Source organism: Benincasa hispida, chromosome 4 (assembly GCF_009727055.1).
Source record: "Benincasa hispida cultivar B227 chromosome 4, ASM972705v1, whole genome shotgun sequence".
Classification (NCBI taxonomy): domain Eukaryota; kingdom Viridiplantae; phylum Streptophyta; class Magnoliopsida; order Cucurbitales; family Cucurbitaceae; genus Benincasa; species Benincasa hispida.
In genome coordinates, this window is record NC_052352.1 from 56,770,090 (window position 1) to 56,794,246 (window position 24,157).

The window sequence follows — 24,157 nt, forward strand, 5'->3', positions numbered from 1 at the left end:
GGTCTACTATGTGAAAGGTAAATTAACTTACCCACAAGTCTTCGTTATTGTGTAGTAAAGTAGTCTCTTCACTTTGGTTTAAAACTATATTTGATCTGTAGGGGTTTCTGCAAGTCTACACCCAAAATTTCCCGACTCCTTTAATAAGTCCATAATGTATTTTCTCTAAGAAATTACAATACCATCTTTGGATTGAGCCACCTCCACGCCTCAAAAGTATCTCAAACTTCCCAGGTCTTTGATTTCAATCTCGATTGTAAGCATCCTTCTAAGGTTGAGAATCTCTTCACAATCATTCCCAGTAATAATACTATCATCTACATATACAATTAAAATTGCAATTTTATCATTTGAGGATTTCACAAATAAGGTATGATCAGCTTGACATTGATAGTAACCACCTTAAATCAGTGCTTTGGTGAATTTTTCAAACCATGCACTGTCACACCCCCTCCCAAGCCTTAGCCCAAAACTTAGAAGGAAGCATGAAGAAATATCAACTTGGCTCTAAGACAATCATTCTTATTATTAAAGATTAGAGATTTGACATGTCTACATTAGACAATCATTCTTTCTACTATACAATCCAAGACAATCATCCTCAATTTTGCTCGGATCCATTTCCTACAGTTGACATTATTCAAGTTACAATCTACTTTTCACTAGATCCGAGCAAAAAGACCATAGCGGGAAGAGGAGACCAAGTTATAATCCATTTCCTACAGTTGACATTATTCAAGTTACAATTTTCTTTTCACTGAAGAATAGAAGAGGAGACCAAGAAGAAATTTGTTGGGAAGAATTTCGAGAAGCGTTCTTCGAGAGATTCTATCCTCGATCGTTTCGAGATATGAAACGAGATGAGTTCCTACAGCTCATGCAGGGAAACATGACTGTAGCAGAATATGAATTAAAGTATACTGAGCTATCCAAGTATACTTTAAACATAATTGAGGATGAAAAGAAGCACTGTAGGAGGTTTGAATCGGGATTAATACAAGAGATTCGAACTCCTATGATAGCAACTGCGGAGTGGGGAGAATTCTCAAAATTAGTGGAAGCAGCAATGAGAGTAGAAAAAACTTTAGCGACAGAAGAACTAAGACCAAAAAGGGACTCATCAACGAACAGGTGGCGGAGGGAAGAGCGAAGAAATTTTACTCCCAGGATAGAAAGTAGAAGTGTGTGGAAAAGAAGAGGAATTACATTACAAATACTAAAGCAGACTCCGAACGAGAAAGCCAGATAAATGAGTCAATGGTGAGTGTAAATCAAAAACCTAGATGCCCGATCTGTAATAAATATCACTGGAGAAAATGTTGGGAGCAAACCCAAGGACGAACGCGTGCATGTTTTAAGTGTGGCAACCCAGGACACTTTAAACGAGAGTGCCCCCAGTTGATGGAAGCTGGAAATATACAGCTGCAGAACAACCCTGGAATGAAACCAACGATGGTCGAGGGAGGATGGAGTGTTGGAGGAAACAGGAAAAATGACGTTGGGACAATTATATGGGTTAACTCAAACTAGGGAGGAAGATATACCAGACGTGGGAAAAGGGAAAGAGAAAAATTTAGAGGACTAGGACAGAAGTTGTTATGTAATAAAACTGTATTAAGCAAATCAATTAATAAAATTTGTTTGTAAAATAGGATTGGTTTAATTTCGAGGACGAAATTATATTTAAGGGAGTGGTAAATGTAAGACCCTAATCCTAAATCTAGACGGTAGTGGGTTACTAAGAGGAGGAAAAGTTCTAAGTGGTTAAATGTTGTGCTAAGAAGTAACTAATAAAAGAATTTGGTTAAAAAAAATATTACTAAAAGAAGATATGCGTTGGATCAAGACAAAAATAGTGAATATTGTGTTGGTCTTGTGTTAAGTAAGATGTTAGTATTGGCTATGCGTTGGTTCTAAGTATTTAGAGGTTATTTGGATATTGAGAGAGTCAAAATGTGGCCAAGAGAAGCAAATGTCTTTTGAGACTAAGAACAGCGCATGCGATGGCTTTAAGTTGCGCTAAACGTTGGATGCGATGGATGCGTGGGTAGCAGCCGAAGGCTTGCAGTCAAAGGCACGCGTTGGTAGTCGCGGTGATGCAAGGGCGTGCGCTGACGCAAAGGCACGCGTAGCAGGGGCGTGCGGTGTGTGGAGGCATGCGTTAATACGGATCAAGGCATGCAGTGATGGAGGCTTGCGGCAATGGGAGAATGCACTGACTGTCGAAGGTATGCATTGGCGATGCGCGGCAACGTTATGCGTTGATAGCATACGACAAGGCTATGCATTGATGGTAATCTACGGCCCTGTCACATGAGAGTGTACAGCCAAGGACATGCGATGATTTATGGCCACACTATGCGTGGGTAGTGTGCTACGCGATGGATGTGTTATGCGTTGAACATTCGAAGATATGTGGGCGCATGGGCAAAAGGAAAGCTGTGCGAAGGAGGCCAAGGATGCGATGCTTTGAGTCGTGACTCAAGGGTTGCGTTGATGAAAAACCTCAAGGGAAAGTGGCACCATCCAAGTTAAGTCACATACGAGATATGCGCTCATAAGTGGTGCTAAATTATATGGATAAACATTCTTAGGCACTAAGTAGATGAGGTGGCGGAAGAATATTTCAGCAAAATGACTCTTATCAGCTTAAAGTAGGAGGTGTAAGGTTGAGATTACATGCAAAGTAAAAAATTTTGCTGGCAAACCAAGATTAATACAACTCAAAGCACTGCTGGCAAAGATTGAGTGTTGGCAGCTTAAAGGAGAGACATTTGGATTTTGAGTTGTCACAAGGGGGAAAGCCCAAGGTATCTATAAATAGAAGGGCTTGTCGTGAACAATCAACTCGTGCCATTTCCAAAATTTCAGTGTTAAAAGCTTATTTAGAGAGTTAAGTTTAGGTACTCAGGCTGCCATTATAATTAGAGTTCGGAGGAAGCAAAGTTGCGTTGACAAGCGTGAAGGCTCAGACAGACGCATAAGCCTGCACCAGCACAACGCACGGACGCATAAGCCCGCACCAGCCCAACGCATCGTCCGTGACGCTACGGCCATCAGAGCAATACAGCACGCGTGCCTCCTGCACAAAGCTTGACGCCGAACCGCTTGCCAACACTCTTGCACGCACGAGCCATGGTTGGAATAACCTCTAAAAGGCTTATTTGAGGTTCTGACTAAAGTTTTGAATAAGGTAAGCTGGTGTTGTTAATATAAAAATGTATTTTGAATGTTTTAACATTATTTAGTGACATAATGGTATTAATTGGAGATTTTCATTGAAATGGAGGAAATCTCAGGGAAACACTCCCAAAGTAAATTGCAGTAGGAAGCCTTGCAAACGGTGAGTGGTTATTAAGATTAATGCATTGCTGTATGTATAAATGCATAGGTATGAGCAAAGATGCATGATATTGATGTCACTATGCTTGCCATGATATTGCCTGCATAATTGTGATGGAAACTGAGATTATACCCGGAATATATTGTTAGCATGCTTGAAAGGGTACTTGGCGGGAAAATATAGTCGGCTTCGGTCGGCGTATTAGCTCACGCTTTCCAAATGTTTTTTTTTTATCCCCCCTCAAGGAAGCGAAGCGGAGCGTTCAGGGAAGAGTCATCCAACCACCAAACACCAAGAACTTGGTAATCTTTGAGAGCATGACTCGGATTGTATAGTAGAAAGAAAATCAGTAGAAGAGTTAGACTATGTATATAAAATTGGGTTGGCTAATGTAGACATGTCAAATCTCTAATCTTTAATAATAAGAATGATTGTCTTAGAGCCAAGTTGATATTTCTTCATGCTTCCTTCTAAGTTTTGGGCTAAGGCTTGGGAGGGGGTGTGACATATACCATATGATTGGGTAAAGTTTTTGGCGACAAATCTGGCTTTAAATTGTTCCACACTTCCGTCAGATTTGTACTTAACTATGAAAATCCATTTGCAACCAACTGGATTCTTTCCATGTGGTAGCCTTGTCAGAGTCCATGTTCCATTGCTCTCAAGAGCTCTAATCTCTTCATCCATTATCTTTTTCCATTTTGGATCTTTAAGTGCATCATGAATGGTCTATAGGATTTGAATGCTATCCAACTGAGTGAAATGCTCGATAAAAAGGACGCAACTTCCCATAGGCAACATATTTTGCAATAGGATGATTGGTGCAACTTCTAACACCTTTTCTCTGAGCAATTGGTAGGGTCGAATCATCAATTAAAGGTGTCATATAAGTAACATCCTCTTCAGTGGAATTCAGTGATAATCAATCTGGTTCGGGTGGTTGGCATTCTTGGTTGTGTGAACTGTGAGGCAGCCTCTCTTCTTCTCTTATAAACAATAGATGTTTGGTTTTGCAATGCTTCAAGGACACGAGACTGGTTAAATTTAGGAGTAACTAGCTCATTTATGGTAGGAGAAGAGACTTCGGTGGTGATGGGAATAGTTGGAGTGATGGAGTCAAACTCAACTTCCCATGGCTCAAATTCTCTCATATTCTCTCCCTAAACTTGGGACTTTGGGAAGTGTGGTTTTCTGGAGAAATATTATATTTTCTTATTATTCAAAAGGACCCAATAATGGGTAATTATAATACAAGAGAGATTCCAACTAAGAAATTAATTATTAAAAAAAAAAGGACATCTAATCATAATTAAAATAATAATTAATAAAATTATATACTATAGACAAATCTACACTCCCCCTCAAGCTGGGTTGTATATAGAATACAATCCAAACTTAGAATTGAATTCATCAAAATTTCTCTTCGGTAAAGCTTTGGCGAGATGGAACATAGTTTAGTTCCACTATGTTCTTGTTGACCTTCTCAGGTATGAAATGTCAATCGTTCTCTAAGTGTTTCATTCTGTCATGATGGACGAAATTCTTTGCTATACTAATTGCTGCTTGACTGTCACAAAATGTTTTGGACGAACTTTGAGTTGCTATCCTTAGTTCTTCCAAAAGCTTCTGAATCTACATCCCTTCACAAATTTCCAATGGTAGAGATCGATATTCAGCCTATGCACTACTTCTGGCTACAACTGATTGTTTTTTACTTCTCCAGGTGACTAAGTTGCCCCATACATAAGAGCAATATCCAGGTGTAGATCTTCGATCAATTAGCTTTCTAGCCCAACTAGCATCAGTATATAGTTCTACCATTCTGTTTGATGACTTGTTAAACAATAACCCATAACCTGGAGTACCTTTCAAGTATCTTAAAATTTTGTTAAACAGTCTTAAGATGATGTTCATTTGAACTGTTCACGTGGTGACTAACAATGCTCATAAAATATGATGTTTCGTTTGGTATGTGATAAGTAAATTAACTTTCCCACAAGCCTTTGATACATGTCTTTGTCAACTGGTCTAATCCCTTCACTTTGGTCTTGGCCTAGATTTGGATCCATAGATGTTTCAGCAGATCTGCACTCTAGATTTCCGGTCTCCTTTAGCAAGTCTAGAATATATTTTCGTTGAGAGATGACAATGCCATCTTTAGACCTCACCATCTCCATTCCTAAAAAAAAAATATCTTAAACTTCCCAAGTCATTGATTTCAAACTTAGTTGCAAGCATCTTTTTTAAATTAAGGATCTCCTACATATCATTTCTCATGATGATGATATCATCTACATATACAATCAGGATTGCAATTTTGTTGTTGGCAGATTTCACAAATAGAGTATGATCAGCTTGACATTCATGATAACCACCTTTAATCATAACTTTGGCAAATCCGTCAAACCACGCACGAAGAGACAGTTTTAATCCATATAAAGATATGTGCAACTTGCATAACAAGTCTGTGTTAGACTCATTTTCCATTCTAGAAGGAACCTGCATATAAACTTCTTCTTCGAGATCACTATTCAAAACGACAATTTTGACATCAAGTTGATGAAGGAGCCAATCTTGATTTATTGCTAAAGATAAAAGGACACGAATAGTGTTTAATTTGGCAACCGAAGCAAGTCTCTTGATAATCAATACCGTATGATTGAGTGAAGCCTTTAGTCACAAGTCTTGCTTTGAATCTTTCAACGCTTCCATTTGATTTGTATTTAACTTTGAAAATCCATTTACAGCCAACGAGGTTCTTTCTAGGAGGAGGTGTTGTGAGAGCCCACGTTCCATTACTTTTAAGAGCTTTAATTTCCTCATGTACAACCTTTTTCCACTTAGAATCATTAAGTGCATCTTGAATAGTGTGGAATTTAAATATTGTCCAACTAAGTTATGAAGGTTTTAGACGACGAATTTAATTTCCCATATGCCACATATTTTTTAATTGAATGGCTAGTGCATCTTCTAACACCTTTCTGTTGAGCAATTGATAGTGTTGTATCATCAATCACGGGCATCATAAAAGTGATGTTCTCATGAGTGGAATTCAAAGAAGATGTGTCTAGCTTAGGTGGTTGGCATTCAGTCTTGTAAGGAAGCCCCTTTCCTTCTCGAGTAAACATAGGAGTTCGACTTTGTGAGACTATAGGTTAATAAACTCGTGAGACTTCAAGTTCAAAAGCAATAGGCGGGACCGATACAAGATTAGGTACCTCATTTAGAGAAGGAGCTAAGACTTTGGATATGATATGATTAGGAAGTGCGGGACAAGTAGGTTGAACTTCCCATGGCTCAAATTCTCTCACATTCTCCCCCTGAATTTGAGACTTGGTGAAAAATGGTTGGTTTTCAAAGAAGGTAACATCCAAAGAAGTGTACATTTTCCTAGTAACTGGGAATATCATTTGTTCCCCTTTTGATCTGATGAATAACCTAGAAAAATGCATTTGATGGATTTTGGATCAAGTTCAGATCGATGAGGAGAATGATTGTGAATAAAAAAGGAACATCCAAAACCCTGAAAGGATAAATTTGAGAAAAGTTTTGTATTTGGGAATGAAGTTTGGAGGAAGATATCTCGAGGAGATTGGAATTGGAGGACTCAACTAGGCATTCGATTATAAGAAAAGTTGCAGTAAGAATGGCTTCTCCCCATAACGAATTAGGAACATTACTAGCAATCATAAGAGAATAAGTGACCTCAAAAAGGTGTCTATTTTTTCTTTCGGCAATCCCATTTTGTTGAGAAGTGTCCACACACGAACTAGTGTGAGATGAAAGAAATGACTCAAGAGTTGAATTGAAATAATCTTGAGCATTATCGGTCCTGAGGACTTGAATATTACTTTGAAACTTTGTGGAGATCATGGAGTGAAATGATTGAAAAATACTTGATGTTTCGGATTTCTCCTTAATGAGGTATGTCTATGTCAGTCTAATATGGTGATCAATAAAAGTTATGAACCAACATGCTCCAGATATATTTTTGACTTTAGAAGGCCCCAAATATCACTGTGGATCAATGAAAATGGTTTTCAAGATTTGTAGGGTACACTTGGATAAGGATTTCTAGTATGTTTGGAGAGTTGACAAATTTCGCATTGAAAGTGACTTGGTTTTTAATTAATGAATAGAAGAGGAAACAACCTCGCAAGATACAAAAGATTTGGATGTCCGAGGCGAAAGTGCTATAACATGACTTGATTTTCACTAGACAAAGACAGAGAACAAGAAGAGGACTTAGAAATGAAACTAACAAAATTATAGGAAGACTCACATGGGGTTGAAAAACAAGCATGGAAGATGTTTTCCTTGAAAAAAATAGAGGTCACCTTGCTGTTTAGCAATGTCAATCACTTTTCTCGAACCCAACTCCTGAAATTCATACAAGTTCGAATGGAATTTAGATATACAATTCAAGTCACTTGTAAACTTGCTTATTGACATCAAGTTACAACTCAATTTAGGAACATAAAGAACATTGGAGAGTATAAGATCATTTGATAATTTTACCGATCTTGTTTCTATAACTTCAGATAGAGATCCATCTATTATTCGGACCGAAGAACGACAAGGGTGTGATTTGAACTAATGGAAAATACTGATGTCACCAGTCGTGATTAGATATTCTTGAATCCACAATCCACAATTTTCGTTTATTGTGTTGTACAGAGAAGCAAGAAAAGACAATGTCCTGATGAGGAAAACTTATAAAAGATGTAACTATCTGCTTTGACATGATGTGAGAGACTGATTAATTGAGATTAAGCAACTCAACTAATGAGATTGGACCAAAAAAAAAGAAAAAGGAAGACAAATGGTACCCACAAACGGCCAAATTTGCAATCAGAACTGATGGAACCGGTCTGATGAAACCACTGTGAAACCAAAAAGATGGGATTCTATGATCGTGACTTCACGAGATGTGCACGTCGCAAAAAATCATGACTTCACGATCTTCAGGCTGAGGCGATGCGAGGAACTTAACACGGTGTCGACGGATCTACAACTGAAACCCACAAGCAAAACTAAAAAAAAAAAAAAAAAAAAAAAAACCCACTATGATTCGTGGCTTGTAACGACTGTGGAAGAAACCCTCAACGACGAGTTCTAACCCAGACGACGGCAAGAAGAAACTTTGACGCCGAGTTCTAAACCAAACGACAACTTTTGAGACAAGCCTTGATAATGCAAAGTTTGAGAATGAGAGGTGACCAATCATTTGCTATAAAACCTCAAGTTGTTCCTTCGAGAAAACAGCAGATGTAGTTGGATGTGAAGGAATAACAACATGAGTGTGGTTTTCAGTATTCACTTTCTTTGTTGGTTTCCAGTCTGTTGGTTTGCCATAAATTTTCCAACAAGTATCTCATGCATGTCCCACTTTCTTACAGTGATCACATCAAGTACAATAGTCTTTCTTGAACTTGTTATTTGAAATAAACAGTGTGTTACTGTGGCTGAAATGTCTGGTCCAACAGAAGGCCCAATCCCAAGCATCATTTAGTGTTTTCTACTCTCCTCCCGTCGAACTTCTACAAATGCTTCTCTAATAGATGGTAAATCTTGTGCACCCATTATTCTTCCCCTGACATCAACTAGCTCCTTGTTAAGCCCCAAAAGAAATCTTCCTCTCCTTTTTAATTATCTTTTTGAACAGAACCAAGTCGTCTGAACATTTCCATTCATATGTCTCATACATATCCAATTGTTGCCAAGTGTGTACAAGAAAATTAAAATACTGAGTGACATTCAGATCTCCTTAAAGTAAATCATACAATCGAGTTTCAATATCTAATAAGGCAGAGGAGTTTGCAGAGCTAGAATAAGTATCCCGGGCTGCATCCGATATCTCTTTTGTTGTTTTGCACAATAGGAAGTTTTTGCCAACATCTGTAGTCATGAAGTTTATTAGCCATGACATTACCAAATGATCATCTGTTTTTCATGATCTAAATTTTGAGTCCCGAAGTTTATGATTTGTCACCATTTGAGGAGAGAAATCATGTGGTTGAGGTGAATGTTCAACACTACAGCTTCCTAAACTGTGTTCTGTCATGTTCAGATGAAAGAAATAAAAAATTAGACACCAAAACAACCTTTAGAGGCAGGTCAGAGACAAGGCCAAACCCACGAAGGAAAATCTTGAAAAAGAGCTGCCGATTTGAATGAGACCCACGAAATGCTGAATAGCAGACCCACGAACTAACACCTTGCCGAAAAAGTGGATGGACGACGAATAAAAAATGGCGACGGTGATGAGGGGCGAAAACGAGGCGACCAACACCGAGAGGTGTGACCGAGGATGAAAAATGGTGCTGAAGACTGAGCACTAAATTTTCGAAGAGATGCCCTAATGCCGGAAAAGATGCAGAGGAAGGCCACACGGAGACGAAAACAGCACTGGAAAAGTTAAGGTTAGTGTTAGGGTTAGGTTAGGGCTGCCCAGAAACCATGAGGATATTTTTCTTCTTATCTGAACCCCAAACTTAATACAAGATATAATACAAAGAAAAATATAAAAGGAAATAACTCAAAAAATAAAATCAGAAAGAAGGAATAAATCTACACTACACAATTGCTATATTGCCCAATTGGCTCTCGGTCTTCAAGCATTGGGATGGTGAAATATAATCTTGGGATGCTTTTTCAGAAGGTTGCTGAAGGATACTGAAATTATACAATTCCAGCAGTTATTACATATCTTATCAGGCAAAAGAGTGGAGTTTCATCCTGATACTCGTATTTGGAGTTTGGATCCATCCGGAAGATGTCTCTACAGAGTCAATATTCTCATTTGGCCTATGATGTATGGAGCATGAAATTATTCCTCAGTCCTTCAAAGGAAGCTTCCAACTCACTACCTTTCTCCTTCCATTTGGACTCAGTGTATGAATGCAAATGCAGATCTCCAACATTTGTTTTTTGATTTTTGTTATTAGCTGGCATGCTGGAAGAAACTACTCTATGTGTTCCATCTTCAGTGGGTATTTAAAGATTCTTTCAAAGAAATTGTTATTCATATCCTAGTTGGGTCTTCAATGAAGAAAAAATCTCAACTGCTTTGGTCAAATGTTGTCAAAGATTTATTTGTTAAAATTTGGTTTGAGAGGAATCAAAGCTTCGGTGGTTCGATCGATTCAAAGTTCCAAGGGTTAATGCTTCTTCTTGGTGTTTTCTTTCTAAGCTTTATGATAATTTGTCTATTCAAGATAATTTCATCTATATGTATTTTGAGTATTAGACTATTTCCCATATGTAAATGAAAAGTTGTGTTTCCTTTCAAAAAAACAAAAATGTAAAAACTGAACCATTGATAGAGACAATCTGTGCCTAAAGATTCATTGAATTCCAATTGAACACAGCAGAACATAGAAATAGAGATCAAAGCAAGCAATGCAGTCAAAAGAAACAAAGCTGACATCATGGGCCTAGCCCAAACCAGATACCTTCACGCCACAACACATACTGAATAAGAGAATAAACTGCGAGAATGGATAAAGACATACGATATGAAGAATGAGAGATTACCCACCTTACCTAAAGCACAGCCACTTGAAGTTTCATCATGAGCAATGTAGTTAGTCATATGGAAGATTAAGTAAACTGCTCCCGCAAATTGCAGTAGTACAAGGATCAGAGCAAAACGGGTCCACCAAAGCCATCTTTTATACACCAACTGTTCATCAACCAATATATAATGAAAAAACACCAAGTTGCCACCATAGGTTTTAAAACAAGAAACAAAACTTTTCATTGACATATTGAAAAGAGACAGCTCAAAGAAGTACAAAAGATTACCAAAGAACACAAACTACAAAAGAAAGATAAATGTATTCCAATTTAGATATAAGTTTTGGAACGAAAAGTATGCATAACATTTATAAAGAGACAGGCCATAAAGAAGAAGCATTGAGACGAGCCGAACCGCAACAGGCTGACCATCCACGAAACTTATCTTAAAATAATCTTTGATTCTGTTCAAACTATTACTCCAAAAGGAGAGCTTTGACCAGAGGATTTAGGTAAAGTGATAAGAAGAAACCAAGAATTTCAGCTTCAATTTTCCTAAAAGATGCAAGTGAAGTAAGTAGATGTGAAACATATAAAATGCTGATAATCCTGCTGTGGAACAGGCTATTATTGCGAAAATCGGTGAATACAACCATCATTAAGAATTTCATCTTTGGACCAAAAGCAGGCAAGGGGTGGAATACCACAAAGAGAAAGGGTACCTAATAAAATAGCATTTTTTGTAGTTGGCACATGCTTTGTTAAACCACCCATAAGAACCATATTCTGACTTTTATCTGGAGAATATCCAACAACGGATTCCATCTGAAGAGCAAAGTTCTGAGATCATAAGTTTTATTCTCCGTGCCAAGAATTTTTTTAAAAAGCTAGTATTTTCATCTCCCCCTTTTAACCACTGTAGCTTTTTTTTTTTTTTAGAATCAAAATTCTTTGATCATCCATGTATAATTCCATCAATTCTCCCTTTACCACTGATCTCTAAATCTGCAAACCATATCTTGATAACTTTTTTCAAATTTCTAAGATTTGACGTAGTTACAAAACCTGTCCAACCAGAAAATTGGCCATGCTGGAGAGATTGCACAATAACTTTTTACAAACTACCAAATTTAGCCAGCTGTTATAAACAAAAAGGTGAAGCACCCCAATAAAAATTTCCAGCTTCCAAAAGTAAAGTGATCGGATGTAGTTCAAACTTGCCATGAGACTATACAATTATTAAATGTGTTGTTCCCCTGTTTTGAAATCAGAATATGATCAGTTAACGATCTGAAAAAGTTATCGCCCAAAGTAGACCAATTGAATCTACCATTTGATAAAGGAACTTCCAAATAGAATGATAAGAGATTGCCAACCAGCCCATAAATACTTTTTCCCTATAATCGTTTGATCCATTCGCATTTGTTATTCAACAAATTTTATGATTTGAAAAGAAAATTTAACCAAGATAGTGAACCCCCTTTGATAAACTCTAGCACTTGTATCTTGCTTTCATCCCACATAACAAGTAACCCTCCAGATCTTCCTATTGATGCAACAGGAAGCCAGCCTAACTCTCTTAAACTCCAGATTGACTTAATTAGTTGCATATCAAAACTGTCTTTTCTGGTCTCTTGAATTAATACCAAATCAGAACATTGATTTTGCAAAGGCTTCTTAATTGCAACCCTTTTAGTTATATCCCCAAGTCCTCTAGTGTTCTATGAATCATCTTCATTACTGTGACTTGTGGCAGAAGACATAGAGAAGGAGATAAAGGTGGAATAGTTTTAAGTCGTATACCACAAACCTACACCAAATACTCAAATTTAGTAGAAACCGGATGAGAAATCTGTAACCTTCATTTGCAGATTTCAGTGGCAATTCCATCTGATTATCCAATAATAGATTATCGTAGGCTTCAGCAAAATTTCATTAGATAATCATCCTTTTCTAATTCTATCTGATGGGTCTCTTCAAGATTTTGAGCTTCTTCCACACTGCTTAGGCTCGCCGCTCACAATTGAATGCTCATCCAAATCAATATCATGCCATTTCCTTTGGCTTGCTAGTGTCTGTGCTATTGTTTGGGTTTTATGGGGTGTTGAGGAATAGTAGGGTGTTTAGGGGAAGTTGGAGAGAAGCCACAGAAATTTAGTATCTTGTTCGTTTTCACGTGTCGTATTGAGATTCGATTTTGAAGGTTTTTTGTAATTATTCTATTGATATGATTCTGTATAGAGAAGGAGATGAAGATGGAATAGTTTTAAGTTGTATACCATAAACCTTCACAAAAGACTCAAATTTAGTAGAAACCGGATGAGAAATCTGTAACCTTCATTTGCAGATTTCAGTGGTAATTCCACCTGATTATCCAATAATAGATTATCATAGGCTTCAGCAAAATTCCATTAGATAATCATCCTTTTCTAATTCAATTTGATGGGTCTCTTCAAGAATTTGGGCTTCTTCCACTGTAACACCCCAAAATTTTGTTGTAATGTAATTTCAGTAATTTGTATTAATTGACGGCATTTTTGGAATTTTGGAAATCTAAATATAATTGCTGAAGTTTAATTATTGTGGAAATTGGACTTTTCATGTCACATAAGTCAGTTTGGGAATTAATGGCAGGAATTAATTTCAAATGGGGAAAGAAAGGAGTTTAATAAAATAAAGAAGAAATAGGAGAAGATAAAATAATTTAGTGTTGTTTTATTTTATGTTATTTCTTTCCTTTTTCCTTATTTTCCTTTTCCTTTCTCTTTCCTTCTCTTTTATTTTTTATTTCTTTTCCCTTTCACTCTCTCTCCCTCGTGCACGCCTCCCTAACCAAGAACCCCCTCCCGTTCCCTCTCGGTCTCGTGCCGTCAACTCTTCCCCTCACCCTCGCTCGCCGAGACCCCTCCCTGAGGCCATCACGTGCCAGATCTGACTGCCGCCACCATTCGAAGCCATCCGCGTGTCGTGCCTCCAGCTCAACCAATCAATTTCCTCCACGCGCCGCTCGTTCAGTCGGTCTCCTCTGCCGTCTTGCCTCATGTCGGTCGTACATGAGCACCCGCTTCAAGCCGCGACGTCGCTCCTCCGCACGTCCACCGCCCCAGCCGCACCGTTGCCGGTCGCCGTCGCCTTGCCACGTCGGGTCGTCACATCCACTGCTTAGGCTCACCGCTCACGATTGGATCCTTATCCAAATGAATATCATATCGTTTCCTTTGGCTTGCAAGTGTTTGTGCTATCATTTGGATTTTATGGGGTGAGAGGAATAGTAGGGTGTTTAGGGGAGCTTGAGAGAGAAGCTAGAGAAACTTGGTATCTTGTTCGTTTTCACATGTCATATTGGGATTCGATTTTGAAGGTTTTTTATAATTATTCTATTGACATGATTCTGTATAGTTGGAGTCCCTTCTTGTAGTGGGATTCCTTGTTTTATGGGCTTGGTTTTTTGTATACTCGTTTATTCTTTCATTTTTTTCTCGATGAATGTTGTTGTTCGTATAATAAAAGATCATTGGATGGTTGTGTAGGAGAATCTGAAATCAAAACACCCTTAGTGAAAGAAACTCCTGAATTTGAGGATGCAATAGATGATTGACTGAAAAAGCTCATGGTCGATACTTTTTCTTATGGGAGGCATTAAAGGTTATGGCTATCAATTGAATGCAAGATACTTCCAAAGTGTCTGGACTTAAATCAAATTGATCTGCCAATGAGTTTGCTTTATTATCAACTGCTTATGAATTGGAATCTTATTGAATAATTTCACTTTTTTCTTACTTTACATACATACATAGGTCTGTCTTAAATAGAAAGATCATAAACATAAAAGGAAAAATATCCTACCAAATATAATCACACCTAATTGACAAATATTAAAGAACAAATCAGCAATTAAAGCATAGATCAACATCAACTCATTTCTGATGCCACAAACGGTTCATTGCTGCTCGGCCAAATTTCTTCTTACAAATAGACCCTCTACACTACTGGATAACACTGTTAGATGACATAATATTAAATCTACAATCATCCATTAGCTTAACCTTTTGGGTCCATTAGTGATGTAACATGGTATTAGAGCATATGGTCAAGGAGATCCTGTGTTCAAACCTCTGGAATGTTATTTCTTCTCTAATTAATATTAATTTCTACTTATTGGGTTCCACCCTTTTTTTTTTTTTTTAGTTTAATCAACAACTTTCATTGAGAAGTAAAATGAAAGAATACAAGAGCGTACAAAAAAACCAAGCCCACAAAAACGCCCCATCTAAAGGAAGGGTTCCAGCTAAGTTAAATGTTGTCAAGAGAGTAATTACAAAAAAGCTTCAAAACCAAAGCCCAAAGGGAAATATGAAACCTCACTAAGGACCAAACCTCACAAGGGTCCCTGTCCCTACCTCTAAACACTCTATTGTTCCTTTCTCCCCAAATATCCCATAACACCGCACACACCCCAGCCAACCACAAAAAACGGCCTCTCTCTGAAAGGCGGATAGAGGAGGAACTCCCCAATCATCGCACAATCCGAACGTCAAACTCCTGCAACAAGCAACTCCAAACAGCTCGCACATACTGACAATTCCAAAGGAGATGATCCAAATCTTCCTCCACCTATTTAAAGTGTTCACCCGACCAAGCAAAACATGCCAAGTAAAGAACCTGATTTTCTTAGGTATCTTAATCCTCCAAACCACATAAAAAACTGACTCCCTAATGGGAGAGGGATCCAACAACAATCTGAAAAATTATTTACAAGAAAATCCTTCGCCAGGATTTGGACTCCAAACATGAACGTCCCTCCTCCCAACTCTAAAGTTACACTCCTCCAATAGTGACAGAAGAGACGCGACCTCCAACGTCTCCCTATTGGTCAAATAATGACAAAACCCGAAAGAAAAAGACACAGAGCTCCCAGTCCAAACCAAGAAGTCCGAGACCGAACAATTTTTTAAGGAAGACAAATGATAGAGACGTGAAAAAATAGAGGAGAGAGGGCTATTCCCCACCCATTCATCCTCCCAGAAGCACGTATCCTTACCATCCCCTGCAATACATCGAGCCAGATGAGAAAAAGTAGGGAACTCAAACGAAATATCTTTCCAAGGATTGCGTTGTGGGCCTTTAACCCCTTTAGCGACCCAATCAAAAGGGTGTTTGTCGTGCTTACTCGCAATAATTCGATGCCACAAATATTCGTGCTCAAGGGCAAAATGACAAAGCTACTTAGCCAATTGAGCTTTGTTTCGAATCCTTAAATTGCCAATCTCCAATCCCCCCTAATTAATAGGTCGGCCAACAACCTCCCAACTAACCAGATGAGAGCCCTTCCCTTTATTCACCTCTTCCCAAAGAAAATCTCTCATAATCTTCTCCATTTTCTGACATACTAGACTAGGGGCCCGAAAAAGGGAGAAATATTACACAGGGATGCCATTAAGCACGGATCTAATCAGAGGTAGCTAGAGAAATAACCTTTCTTCCACAATGCGTTTCCGGATCTTCTCATAGATGGGGTCCCAAAAGGAGGTGGCTCTCGGGTTACCTCCCAACAGAAGCCCTAGGTAGGAGGATGGAAAAGAAGCAACCTCACAACCAAACGCATCCGCCCATCTTCTAAGCTTATCCTTATCACTGTTAATCCCCAAAAATTGGCATTTACTCCTATTGATCTTAAGGCCTGACATGAACTCAAAAAAAACCCCACCATATGATTAAGGATCAAGGACTCCCCATTCCCCAAACAGAACAACATCGTGTCATCAGCAAACTGAAGATATGATAAGAGCACCTCATTCGAGCAAACCCTAACAAGCTCAATAATGTTCCCTTCAAGCCCCTTTAAAAGAAGCCGTCTTAAGACATCCACTACGAGCAAGAACAAGAAGGGGGTGAGAGGATCTCCTTGTCTTAAACCTCGATGAATTTTATCCAAAATATTTGGGATCTCAGACATGTTCTCAATGGCTTTTTTCAAAGATAATTGGGATCTCCTTAACGGTGAGTTGGAAGGGGTATTTCAAGAATTTTTTGAGAGAGGAATTTTGAATTACTCTATGGTGGAAACTTGTATGTGTCTAATTCCCTAAGAAGGAGAATGCCAATAGGGTGAAGGAGTTTATACCCATTAGTCTCATAATTAGCGTTTAGAAGATTCCGGCTAAGATTCTTGCTAACCATTTAAGGAAAGTGATGCCCTCAACCATTTCGAAGGAACAAGGAGCTTTCCTTGCAGGGAGGCAGATTCTTGATCAGGCTCTTATAGTCAATGAAGCCATAGAGGACTGTTGAACAAACAAGGAGGGCGTGGTTCTTAAACTTGACTTTCAGAAGGCCTATGATCATGTTGATTGGAATTTTTAGGATAAGGTGATGAGTAAGAAAGGCTTCTGGTATAAATGGAGAATGTGGATGTGAGGCTGTGTTAGGAATGTGAAGTACTCAATTCTCACTTATGGAACCCCAAAGGGGTCGATTCAGGCTTCCAGAGGTTTAAGACAAGGAGATCCTTTGTCTCCATTCTTGATCTTGCTCGTAGTGGATGTCTTAAGTCAGCTTATTTTAAAAGGGGTAGAAGGGAATATGATTGAGCCTTTTAGGGTTGAGTACTTGTTGCGTCTCCACATATTTTAAGCTCATAAGTGAGGGGGAGTGTTAGGTGATATAATATTAAATTTACCTTCATCCATAAGCTTAAGCTTTTGAGTCAATTGGTGATTTATCAAACACCTCCAAATGTGTCAAACTATGTGCACTTCTTATACTCAACCCCATCTAGCTTCAGCCCACCACAATAGAAAGCACATTCTCTTTTAGGTCTCTAAACCTCCCTAACATGGGCCTAAAATGTGTTTCACCTAGTAACTACAAGGATGCCTCATTTGAAAATTCACCCAAACCAAAGACAGAAACTTGTGGAGAGGACCCACTCATGTCACCCTCTTTCCTCTTACTAAGGTAGAAGTCTCTTTGAAAGTGTTGACAAAGATGTGGGAAGACAACGACTAAGGGTTCTCAATAGAGTTTCATAATATGCATCTAAGAAAACCAAATGGGAAAACAGTGGACCCTCCTAAGGTTGTTGAGGGAAAATAAGGACATATTTTAGATTACCTCCCAAACATGTTGGGGATCATCAGCTACCAATGATTGAAGGGCAGAGCCGAACATGTGACATTATAAATATGGTCATGTGGAAAAGGATGAGATAGAGCATCTAGTGGAGGAGATGTTGATGGTTGGGATTATTCGACCAAGTTACAGCCCATTCTCGAGTCAAATCTCATTGGTGTGGAAAAAAGATGAAGGGTGGAGGTTGTGTGTGGACTATAGGAAGGTTAATCAAGCCACCATTGCTGATAAATTTCCAATTCCAATAATAGAGGAATTGCTTGATGCACTACATGGATCTGCTTACTTCTCCAAGTCGGATTTACGGTTTGGATATCATCAGATACATAAGGAGGAAGATATTGCCAAGACAGCCTTCCATACTCATGAAGGTCATTATGAGTTCGTAGTGATGCCATTCGATCTCAGAAATGCCCCAGCCACATTTCAATCTTTGATGATTCAGGTAGTTCAATCTTTTCTTCATCGATTTATATTGGTATTCTTTAATGGCATCCTTGTGTATAGCCCAGACATGGACTCGCATGAAAAGCATTTGCCCATCGTATTTAATGTGTTGAGGGATTATCGACTCTACGCCGATCGAAAAAGAAAAGAGTTTTTGGGCAGTCAAAGATTCACTATTTGTGTCGCTGTTTTTTTTAATTTGGTGTCCAAACTGACGGAGGAAAGATACAAGCCATGGTTGATTGGTCATTACTGAAGAACATAATTGAGTTGCGAGGCTTCTTGAGGTTGACTGCCTATTTTTGCCATTTTGTTAAGGATGATGGGTCCATAGCTCCTAGAATGCTTTCAGTTGGAGTGATGAGTCGACTTTGACTTTTGATGAGCTGAACGAGCCATGATGACATTGTCAATCAGAGAGCCCGCGCTAAGTCAATATATGAATGTGAATTAATGGTCGTGGTTTTGGCCGTTCAACGGTATGGACCAATCTAAGGGGTTTAAGGGATGTAGGGGATGTGGAGCTTTTAGTTACAATGTTGGGGACCAATCCATGGGGTTTAAGAGAGGTTTTGGGGAGATATTTGCAAGGAGTTTCTCTTGAATCAACCCTTATCTTCGTTCTTTGCTTCTTTTATTCCTAGTGTATTTTCTCTGTTATTACTTCTTGATATCGTATAACTTATCATTAGGGAGATCTTTCCCTGTTCTCCATCTTGTTGTGTATTTTTCTAAGTGGAGGAGTATTGAGGATGCCTAACAAGTGGTTCCACCAGCTATTGCAACATTAGGTGAAGAATTAGATGGAAAAGGGTTAACGGTTACGTATCATATCATTTGTAGCGCAAGAGTTTTTTTTTTTTCAAAAAAAGGAAATCGAGAATTTTCATTAAGTAAATAAAAAGAGACTAATACTCAAAGATACAAGAAATTCGAAGCAAAAAGATAAATCAAACTTTAGAGACATAAAAGCTCCAAAAACATAGCCAAAACAACATAACTGAGAAAAAAATACAACCAGGAAGTAAAAACAAAACAGTAAACTTGATAAGTCTCAATAAAAACAATTTTTTTTTTTTCGAAAAAGAAACAACACTTTTCATTGATAAAATGAAAAGAGACAAATACTCAAATTACAAGAAACTACGAAATATCAAGAACTAGGGATCAGTACATGCATCCAGCTATCTCAACTAGGTTAACACACCCATAGCATCCTCATCACACCCCAAAACAAAATATGACAAATACAATAGAAAACTATGTGTCTTAAATACATCATTACATGGATGAATGAAAGCATTCCAATTAAGACAAATATTTTGAACAGAATAATCCGAAAATTTCTTAGAAAGGGAGCATCAAGAAGAAACTTTGACTCTTGCAATCTCATAACGATCAAACCATTGAAGTGACTTGTCTTAAAAAATACATTGATTTCTCTCAAAACAAATTTCTAACAAAACTGCTTTAACTACATTAATCCATAATTGAAGCGAATGAGTTTTTAGTGAAGGACCAATGAAAATCTAGGCTACATTCTCCTTAAAAACATTGCTAAAAATCCAATGAAGAGTAAATGTTGCAAATAACTTACTCCATATTTCCAAAGAGTATTGACAATCAAAGAAAATATGCTGACTGTCTTCATAATTCTGCATACGCAGGGGGCAAATTGAGCACAAGAGATAATGGTTGGCAGCTTTCTTTGAAGAGTCTGTGAACAATTAAGAGAACCATAAAGCTTTACCCAAATTATGATATTTATTCTCCTTGGGCAGGTTAATTTCCATAAGTTTTTGTGCAACTTACTATCCATCGGGGAAGATGAGTTCAAATTCACCAAAAATACACCTGAAGCATCTAAAGACCAAGATCTACAATCTGGCCTTTCAATTATCCTTTTCCCTTCTAATAAAAGTAAAAGATTCTGAAAATCCTTCATTTCTTCATCTTTTAACAATCTTCTAAAGTTAATTGACCATGATAAAGTAGTTGAATCCCAATGTTGAAGACCGATTGCTTGAACTCTTGAGAGGGCTTCACTGATTTTGCAGAATCAGCCCATTTGGAAGCTAGACTAGGAATTTGAACCTTCACACAATTTATTTCTACTACGTCTTGATTAATCTTTTGAAGTTTTGAGAATAATGGAGATGATTTCCTTCTTGAATTGTGAGGCTATCATTATGGAAGCCCATTAGGGTGGCCTAGCAGCTCATTTAGGCCGTGACAAAACCTATGAAACCCTTGCCACACAATTTTTCTGGCCTCAGCTTCGCAAAGATGTCAACAATTTAGTAAAAAGGTGCTTTATTTGCCAAATCTCCAAAGGTCACACTCAAAACACCGATTTGTATACTCCTCTTACAATCCCTACTAACATCTGGGAGGACTTATCGATGGATTTTATATTAGGGTTGCCAAGGACACAAAGGGGGTTTGACTCTATATTTGTCGTTATGGATAGGTTTAGCAAAATGGCTCATTTCGTACCTTGAAAGAAAACATGTGATGCTATGAACATTGCTAATCTTTTCTTTCGAGATATTGTCAGGCTTCATGGAATTCCAAAGACAATTGTGTCTGATAGAGATGTCAAATTTATGAGATTTTTTGGAAAAGTTTGTGGAAACATTTTAGAACTAACCTCAAATTTAGCTTTTCACGCCACCCACAAACAGACGGTCAAACAGAAGTTACAAACCGAATATTGAGTAATATGCTTCGATGTCTAAGTGGAAATCAACCAAAACAATGGGACACTAACCTTGCACAAGTGGAGTTTGCTGACAACAACATGCAGAATAGATCAACAGGGAAGTGTCCATTTGAGATTGTATACACTAGACCCCCTCGTTTGACTCTTGATCTTACAACTCTTCCTTCCAACGTAGATATTAGCGAAGAAGTTGAACAACTTGCTGAACATATTCAAGAACTACACTTGGAAGTCATTGACCACCTAGAGAAAGCAACCTCCACATACAAAGCTCAAGCGGATAGTCATAAAAGACATGTTTCATTCAAGCCGGGAGACCTTGTAATGATATATCTTCGAAAGGACTCCTTGCCAAAAGAAGCATACAACAAACTTAATGACAAAAAGCTTGGACCATTTGCTATCCTTGAGAAATACAGTGATAATGCTTACACGATCGACCTCCCATCTTCATTCAACATAAGCAATACTTTCAATGTTGCAGATATCTTCCCTTATCAAGTTTCAGATGAGTTCAAGCTTTCAACTTAAAACACGAGGACGAGTTTAATTTTAAGGGGGCCGAGTTGATGTAGGGATATTAAGAGTATTTTAGGTATTTCTTGTAAAAAGGGTATTTTGGATATTTCTTGTAAAATGACAAATTGTATTCTCTTTTTAAATTCAGTTTTAATTTTAGAATAGGTGTGACAAAACCCTTCTCCTTTGAGTCTATTTAAAGGAGGTTAGGTTAGGTAGTTAATTAGATGTGTACAAGCCCTTTCCTTTTGGGCCTATTTAAAGAGAACTCATCACTCATTTTAATCAATGAATAAAAACTTCAGCTCTAAGATTTTTCCAAGATTTCTCCAAGACTTCTTAGTCTTCACCAAAACTCCGACCTCATATGTCCCAAACACAAGTGTACAAGAGTAACCTAAGTAGAAGAAAGTAAACAAAACAATAAAGGACAATATAACAAAGATATTCATAATAGTGTTATAATGCTAATATTAGCACTATAACACACACCATCCTTTTTAAACAAAGATGAGGAGGACAAGCACCTTCATCCATCCATCCTCCTGCAAATGCTAACAATCTTCCCTAAACTGTTGCACAATTCAAGATAAAACCACCGCCAAAATTTAGAAGCCTAGGTTGAACTTCTCAATCCCTACAAAGGACGATAACCAAATTACCACAAAAAGGGTAAACATTCAAGAAGTCTCCAAAATTCGTATGCCGATCAATCCTAAGACAATGAAGCACTTTCTCCATTCCTTCGCCACCAAAATACTTCCTGAAATCTCAAAAGAAAACTCGTATTTGAAACATCAAAATAAAACTCTACTTCATCCTCCAGCTGAACACTGCCATCTCACACCCATATGTCCCTTTCCTTCACCATCTAAACAAACGAAGGTGTGGACGGAGCAAAGGAATTCAAAGGAGGAACACAAGCCCAATGGGGATGCATGACACATGCGATAGTACGAAATCCAACTTCTCTTTAAACATTTACATCCACCCATCCACTTTTTCCCATACCTTTTGGAACAATCAAGGTAGATCTTCCGTTCTACCCTACATTAGTGACACAACATTTTCCTAGTGTTAGACACAAGCTAAACCCGAACAAGAGCTTCCAATAGACAGCTATGCCTGAAGAAACCCACCACCTTCGAAAGAGAAACAATGATGGAGAGGCAGCCCCTCGCTCATCATGAAGTACTTCATCAAAGACTAAACTTTGATACTCTCCCCTTACATGCTTCCCTCTACCACAATGCTCTTCCCTACATATCTCTTACCAAATTTAAATTATTCCTATCAATCTTCTCAACAAGGGGAAGTCCTTCCAACTCGCATGCAAGAGAGGGAGAGAGAGCAAGTTATCCATCCCACCAAAGGACTTATAACTAAGCTACCTCCAACACTAAACACTAATATACATAACATTTCCCCTGAACTTAAAGCATCTACAATTAGTCTTGCTCAACTTGTTCCACCATTTTCTTCTATAGGAAACTTGTTCCACCGTTAATTTCGTAAAAGTATATATTAATTGCTTCTCAATCCTCACATATCTTGTGAACACTAAAATTTGTTGTATTTTCTCACTAGCAAATGACGGTAAACTTCATGACATATGTCTCTCCCTAAAACTTCTTGCTTAGTCAAATTCACAACACGAAACATGAAAGGGCATAAAGTGGCAAAATACCCGTCTCTCGCGGCGCATAACGGTGTCGACAACAGCAGCAGCATCACCTGGAGATTCGAGGATGGTTCTGGCCGTAGCCTCCTGAGCAATGCCGCTCTGAACCATGGTGACGATTCTGATGCAAGAAACCAAGGAAACGACCAGAAATGGAAGGACGTATTGGCGTTCACAAGAGGGATAAACAACGACTATGAGAAATCCGCCGAGAAGGGCGATGGCGGCATTGGAAATGCCCAAAACAATTGTGGAACAGCGAATATTCTCCAACCTTGACACCCCCATAGCCTCCGTTCTACTTCGACTTGGAGACCATGGCGATCGAAACGAGGGGATGGGTAATCGAATTTGATGGTTCGCATTCAGAGGGCAATTGGAGGGAATCAATGGTTGGTGTAAGGTGGAATTTTCTTGGTCCGTCCGCTCCATTTGTCCAACAACAATGGCTTCCCGATTCCACTTTTCGCGCGCATTTCCAATGGAAACAGCCACGTTGAATGAAGGGGGTTTTTTGTGTGTGTACGGATGGCTTTTTTTGGGACTAAAAGAAAAATGGTACCTTTTTAAATGGAATGAAAAGTAGTTGTATATAGTGTGATTTATAAGTTTTTTATATTTGATCCTTGATACTTTATGCTCTATGCTATATATTAGTTATATGCTACTCGATCATTGATCATTTATATTCGATACTTGATGCTTTACGCTCGATGCTCTATGTTATATGTTTTATGCTATATACTAACGACACGTTACTCGATCATCAATCCTCGATATTCTATGTTCTATTTTG

General features: G+C 38.2%; 1 protein-coding gene across 7 annotated transcripts in view; it reads right to left on the minus strand.

The window, feature by feature from the left end:
* LOC120075166 (diacylglycerol lipase-beta) overlaps nt 1–23,909 on the minus strand; it is a 54,707-nt gene extending 30,798 nt beyond the window's left edge. For 3 of the 7 annotated variants that reach the window (XM_039028351.1, XM_039028355.1, XM_039028354.1), the window contains exons 1-3: nt 23,368–23,908; nt 20,037–20,156; nt 10,889–11,027 (exon numbers count right to left, since the gene is read on the minus strand). In XM_039028351.1, the coding sequence (XP_038884279.1) occupies nt 10,889–11,027; nt 20,037–20,156; nt 23,368–23,793 (685 nt within the window). In that variant the 5' untranslated portion in view covers nt 23,794–23,908. Of the gene's footprint in view, nt 1–10,883; nt 11,028–20,036; nt 20,157–23,367 lie in introns of those variants that run through there. The other 4 variants (XM_039028352.1, XM_039028350.1, XM_039028353.1 and 1 more) reach the window with 3 other exon arrangements.
* Between the last annotated feature and the right edge of the window lie 248 nt (nt 23,910–24,157).